Source organism: Nuphar pumila, chromosome 5, assembly GCF_984573655.1.
Source record: "Nuphar pumila chromosome 5, dmNupPumi1.hap1.1, whole genome shotgun sequence".
NCBI classification, from domain to species: domain Eukaryota; kingdom Viridiplantae; phylum Streptophyta; class Magnoliopsida; order Nymphaeales; family Nymphaeaceae; genus Nuphar; species Nuphar pumila.
Genome location: NC_143253.1, coordinates 115502003 through 115508787, shown reverse-complemented (window position 1 = coordinate 115508787; position 6785 = coordinate 115502003). Strand labels below are relative to the sequence as shown.

Sequence of the window (6785 nt, the reverse complement as noted above, 5' to 3'; positions counted from 1 at the left end):
TGTAAGGTTAACTTTATTTTGATTAATGGAGGAAGAGTTTATTTTTGACATTTTAAAAGCGTTGATTTTTTTTTTGGGTTCAGGAACCATGATTTTTGTGCTTGACAAGTTTTCTTCCCGGACCAGGTGTACAAAAAATTAAGAAAAGCTTAATCACATCCTGTATTGTTTGCAGTATAATCTCTCTACTTTTTTATTTTTTCCGTCACCAAACTCAACATGCTAAAATATGTGGATATAATTTTAACATAAGAAGACAGGCAAAAGAAATTAAAACGGAATCACGAGCATAGATAGTGTTTCAGAAAAGGAGGGGAGAAAAAAAAACGTTTTATTCCGATTAAGGTGAACCAAATCCCAAAGTATAATTTCAAAACGGAATCACAAGGAAGAAGCAGACACTTCTTTCTCTTTCACTGCAGCCTGTACAGCATCTAGCAGTAAGGGCATTAGTTTCTTATTGGTGGCAATGATGCCTGTATCGAGATCTAAGTACCTACCTCTTGAGAAATCCAAGGGATTCCCTGCAGCATCACTCACCACACCACCAGCTTCTGCAAATATAACCACATGATTCCAACCAGTAATAAGTGTTGCTCTGAGGGTTCTTAACAGAGAAATTTAGGGGGTCTTTGAATCCCTTGGATCTCAAATTGAAGGGCCCCTCTTTTAAAAAAAAAAGATTGGACCAAAGATCCTCGGATCTCCATCTCAATCCCTTTATATCAGGGATCTTAGATCCTTGATATGAGATCTCGCATTTAAGACGACATGGATCTTGACATGAGGACTGCACCGCATCAGCATGCCTCATGCCACCTCAGATGTGAGGCTCTCAAACGCCCCTCGTTATTGACATATATCATCAATATCTGTCATAAGATTGAATTGCAGTCCCAAGTCACCTTTTTCTTTCTGCCATTTAAAATTTAAAAGCTTCTTTCAATTTTTTCAAAAATGAGAGAAAAGGAAAAATAATGACTTTCATCTCCGGGATATCTCACAGTGAAGACATTTCAAAACAGAATTTATCAATAGCTAGCTGGACCTGTTAATGTTCCAGGAATGATGGGATCTTTTAGGCCCGTACCTGTAACTACAATGGAACCAGCAGCATGGTCCCATATCTTTTCACGGTAACCTCGATGAGGAAAACGCAAATAAATGGCTCCATCTCCTCTTGCTAATGCTCCATATTTTGCCTGGCTATCTATCCTAACTGGAGGTGCCCGTACACCCAATTTCTGAAAAAAATGAGCCATTCACTAGATTCAGCCAAAAAAACGTGAGATTTAACGACAAAAGATGGAAATTATCCAAGAAACCTTTGCTATAGAGCTTGTCAAGTCCTGCATGGAATGTGCAGCTTCAAATGACTCGAAGAAAGAAGCTTCTGCAGGGTTCTCAACGAGGCTAACATTTACCTATAGAGAGAGAGAGAGAGCACAAATGTGATTCAAGAGCCAGTTTCTTGCATCAAGATAATACTATGAGAACATGAAAATTTCAGAGTGATGTGTCATCATAGATCTTCGCCTGTGTACCTGCCTGAGTATGCATGTTTGCATGGGTTCTCACCTTTTTGGGCACAGGATTATCCAAGGCCTGCACCTCCGTACCAGAGCCTATTGAAGCGGAGAAAAGGCAACCAATTTGATTTTCCAAAGCGACCTGATCATGCGTCCCAATTGTGGTTAGCAGAAGATTTGGACAGGCAAGGACCCCCAAAACAACTGTGCCTTCTTCCAGTAGTGCCAATGCTATTGCATATTGATCTCCTCTAACAAACCTGTAAAGGATGATACATTTGTTAGCAAGAGAGACTTCTCCAACCACGGAGCTGGTATCCCATGTGGTAAGCAGGGTCCTGTGCCAAGCTGAAGGCCCAGGTTCGAATCCCTATGCCACATGGGGCTTAAGAGATATCTGGTAGGGGTCTGCCTAACACCAGCTTGCCTTCCAAAAACAAAAAAGACTCCTCCAGAAAGATGACTATTCCTGATAACTTGTAATTAAGCAGAAATCACAATACTTCAAAGGCTCAAACTCAGCTAAGTTGCTAACCAATGCATCTCATAGATTTTTATATTCAGCACTGAACACTTTGTGGGCACCAACATCAGCACTCTTCTTAGTAATTGATTGTATGCTCTGAGTTATCATTTTTTCTTTCACATCAATGAACAAGTTTTTTGGGTCCAGGACTATTTGAGTAGAAATTCAAGCTAATCAAGAACATATGAAAGAGGTGTGTGTGTGTGTGGGTGGGTGGGTGTGGGGGGGGGGGAGGGGTTGAAGGTAATACAAGAATACTGAGACTAATGTGTATAACATTATCAGCTATCATGGCCCATGAGGGCTCTGCTCATCTGGTAGGAGTGACTCGAAAACATCACCGAGTTGATGGGACATCACAAGTTTGAAATCCATGAGTGAACATCCTTTGCCATGAGGCTGTAGCTGGGTCTAATCGCTGGTGGGCAAGGGGGATCTGGGGTTTTACACTGATGAGATCGGTGAGCAAGGTGTTTTTTCCCGGTTATCCCAAAAAAAGAGAAAAGTAATCATGGCTTAACTACAACTACTATTCATGGATGCAATAATTTTATCAACTTTTTCATGTGTGACATGTAGCCTTCTCCTATGACTCTGATACAAGTTAAATAGTATTCTTATATTTTCATGCTAGTTTAATTCTGCTGTATTTGAAATTTTCTTCTGACAAAAAATTTTGCTTCATCCTCCTAAAACTGTGTTTGATTGAGCTGTTGAGAACAATGTAAGATGGCAACCAGTGATGCTATGCTTTGTCCAATACCACTAGATCATGGGTGAAAGGATGGGATTGCCTATAGTTTTGGCTTGCTGAATTTTCTCGTATACATTTTCTTTATTTTTATGTCAGCCTCTCTTGTGCAAAAGTTTGATGGAGCAAGGGTAAGTTGTCTTCTGTTAGTTCAACTTTGTTGTAGATGAAAATGTGTTGTTTGTTGGTGGCCTTCTGTATGGACATTGTCATTGACTACCATCTCACTAATTTCCAACCAGTTCAACCAAGCAACACACAAGAAGGAAAATATCGACTAGGATTAAAAAATAATAATGCTGTCCACTTTGAAACATAATGTTTTTCACTTTGAAACATACTTATAGAGGGAGATTACATCTAGTAAATGGATGAAGTTGGTAAAGAGAAACTTTATCACATTAATTATGCTCATCAACAATGTTTGTCATCAAGACATGAGAACATGTCATTTGATGATATGACCCATCGGTATTGTTAAAAAATTTAATCTCATAGTTAATCTCATATGTGAGATACCTCCATCATATGTAATCTTATTTTTTTAGTTTCTTAGGAGGGGTGGAGTTGAAGGTAATACAAGAATACTGAGACTAATGTGTATAACATTATCAGCTATCATGGCCCATGAGGGTTCTGCTCATCTGGTAGGAGTTGTTAAAATATATATATATATATATATATATATATATATATATATATATATCACGACACATACACATATATATATATTACATATATATATATGTCTATGTGTCTATCTACATGTATAAATATATATATTTATATATTTCCTTTGTAATACCCACTAAGGGTAAAATAATCTTTTTACCATTTCACGCCATGTATATTTTTCTCTGTTCTTTTTTCCCTTTTATTTTTTTCTTTTCTTTTTCTTCTCTTTTTCCTTTTTCCTTGGAAAAGCCCCCCTTGAGGGACGTTAGAGCCTCCAACGGTCACATTTGTGACCGTTGGAAGGGCTCCAACGTCCCTTAGGAGCCCTTCCAAGGGTCCTCTTCTTGTGCCTATAAATAAAGGGGTTCTCCCCCATTGTATGTATGCTTCTTTGAAGCCCTCTTGAGTGGAATACATTTTTTCACTTTATTTTGTGTGTTTTTACCACTTTTGTGGTTTGTTGTATTTTTGCCCATTAGTGGCTAATTGTGTGTGTGTGTTTTTCTCTTGGAGATTTCGCTTCATTCATTTGGCACTTCATTACATAGTATCAGAGCAAGGTTAAGAAAGCTTCGTCGGAATCTCACTTGACAAGTAATATCTATCCTCTCTCTTGCCTTTAAACTTTTTTTATGTAAATGGCCGACAAGGATGCAAAAATCGATCTCTCATTCAAATTGAATGGGACCAATTACCGAATGTGGGTGGCCGCTATGGAGAATAACCTCAAAGGTAAAAAACTTTGGGGGTACGTGTGTGGGACCATCCCGAAACCTCAATTGAAATTAACTAAGTTTGAAGGCAAAGGGGAAAAAGCTTTGAATGAAGAAGAAAAAGAGAAGGCTATTCTTGGCTTCTCTTCAAAAATGGAGGACTGAGAAAGTGAACATGTTAAAATTCTAGCATGGTTCATGAATAATGTGGATTTAAAGATTTGCGCAAATCTTGTTAAGTTTAAGAAAGCCAATGAAGCTTGGTTCTTTATGAAAAGAATGTACATGCAAAGAGACCTTGCTAGGCATTTCTTTTTACAAGAAAAAGTAAGAGAAACCAAGCGAGGTGACATGAGTATTAGGGACTATTATAGTGCCCTATCTTCATTGTGGGATGAACTTGTTCTCCTTGAACCTCAATGGGAAGGTAGTGCTATTGCCATGAGGCAAGAGCAAATAGAGAAAGAAAAATTCTTTCAATTTATTCATGGGCTTCGTCCCGAATTTGAGCAACTTAAAGGATCCCTACTTCATAGGGCTTCTACTCCTCTAAGTGATATTTTGGCCGACTTATGTCAAGAAGAAACTCGTTTGGCCTTGAAAAGAGATGTTGATGAAGTTCATGCCGTATCTAGGCCCGGCAATATTAGATCATATAAATCACCCCATTTTTGGAAGAATAATGGTAGTGGAAGAAGAAAGATTATTTGTCATAATTGTAATGAACCGGGTCATATTCGCCCGGATTGCCCTAAATTCAAAAGGAAGGTTGCTTCCGTTGGTGAAATTCCTCCAAATACAAATGAAGATTCAAAGAATGATGGAGACATAAAGGAGTCCATTGCGCATCTTACCGAAACTCTTCAACAATTCATAAAGATGAACTCCTCTACATCATCTTCTTTGCCTTCCACTTCCGGTGCCGCCATTTCCTCTTTTACGAGTATGACTTCTTGGATCCTTGACTCGGGTGCCTCCTTTCATATGACTTCAAATGCATCGCTTTTATCAAAATCAAGTCTAAACAAATTTAAATCATATGTTTCAACCGCCGATGGAACATCCTTGGATGTTGAAGGCATTGGAAACCTTGAGAAAACTTATGACCAAAACAAAGAACTTTTTGTTCCCAAATTCGAATTATTCCAAAACTTAATTTAAATCTTTTTTCCGTTTCTCAAATTACCGATTTTGAATGTAATATCTCTTTTTCACCAACCCATTGCTATGTGCAGGATCTTCGGTCCGGGAAGCGGATTGGGCAACGCCATAGAAGAGAGTATTTTTACTATATGGATTTTTTGTCTTTGCCATCTAAATTATTTTTTAATCATATTCAATCTAAAGATATTGAGACTTGGCATAAAAGGCTTGGACATCCTAGTATGCCCAAGTTGTATCTCTTTCCGTGAAAAAATTTTGTAATATAAATACATTTACATGCAATGATTGTATTCTTGGAAAGATTCATTCGCTTCTGTATTCACATAGTAATTTTGTGTCAAAAAAATCTTTTGAACTTGTGCATCCCGATGTATGGAGGTCGGCACCCGTTATGTCCAAAGGAGGATATTCCTACTATGTTACCTTTATTGATGACTTTTCTAGATATACATGGGTATACATTATTAAAAACAAATCTGATGTCTTTAATATTTTTAAAGAATTTCATGTTCTTATTCAAAATCAATTTCAACACAATATATCTATATTTAGATCCGATAATGGAGGAGAGTACATGTCTAGAGATTTTCAAAATTATTTTAAATCAAATAGAATTTTACATCAATGTTCTTGTCCTAAAACTCTGCAATAAAATGGTCTTGCGGAAAGAAAACATAGACACTTAATTGAAACCAGAAGAACACTTCTTGTCTCTAAAAATGTTCCTAAAAATTTTTGGGCCAAAGCTCTTCTTACCGCAACATATCTTATCAATCGTATGCCCTCATCTTCATTAAAGAATGTATCACCTTTTGAAAAATTGTTCAAAATTACTCTCGATTTTAATAGACTAAGGATCTTTAGATGTAAATGCTTTGTGCTTGTTCAAGGACAAGACAAATTATCACCAAAGGCCCTTGAATGTGTATTCATTGGCTATGGTGAAAATAAAAAAGTTATAGATGCTATGATCTTCAAAACAATAAATTCTATGTGTTAAAAAATGTAAACTTTTTTGAAGATCAAAATGGTTTTGATATTCATACATCTAAAGAAGACATTGATTATTCCTTCCTATTTGATTTAGCTCCTAAAATTGAGTCCCTAGATACAACTATTTGTGATAATACTTGTGATGGGATTTTATATCATGATGACATACCCCAACATGATGAGGTTTTTAAAAATGAAAACCCTAATGATTTAAATGTATATACTCGGCGGTTAGGAAATGAACATCAACCGGCTCTTGAAAGATATATTCTCAAAACTTAGAAGAATCCATTGATGACAACCAACCTAGAAGGTCTTCTTGTAATAGTAGGTCACCACAAAAATTTGTATCTTATGAATCTTTTTCACCCAATTATAGAACTTGCCTCATGATGAAACATTTGTATCATGAGCCTACCTCTTATAAAGAAGCT

General features: G+C 36.9%; 1 protein-coding gene across 2 annotated transcripts in view; it reads right to left on the bottom strand.

Annotated features, from left to right (window-relative positions):
- Positions 1–314: 314 nt before the first annotated feature.
- LOC149838262 (3'(2'),5'-bisphosphate nucleotidase 1-like) overlaps positions 315–6785 on the bottom strand; it is a 30982-nt gene continuing 24511 nt past the window's right edge. For both annotated transcript variants that reach the window (XM_090007647.1, XM_090007648.1), the window contains exons 5-8: positions 1579–1789; positions 1326–1424; positions 1091–1244; positions 315–554 (exon numbers count right to left, since the gene is read on the bottom strand). In XM_090007647.1, coding sequence (XP_089863773.1) covers positions 382–554; positions 1091–1244; positions 1326–1424; positions 1579–1789 — 637 coding nt within the window. In that variant the 3' untranslated portion in view covers positions 315–381. The remainder of the gene's footprint in view (positions 555–1090; positions 1245–1325; positions 1425–1578; positions 1790–6785) is intronic.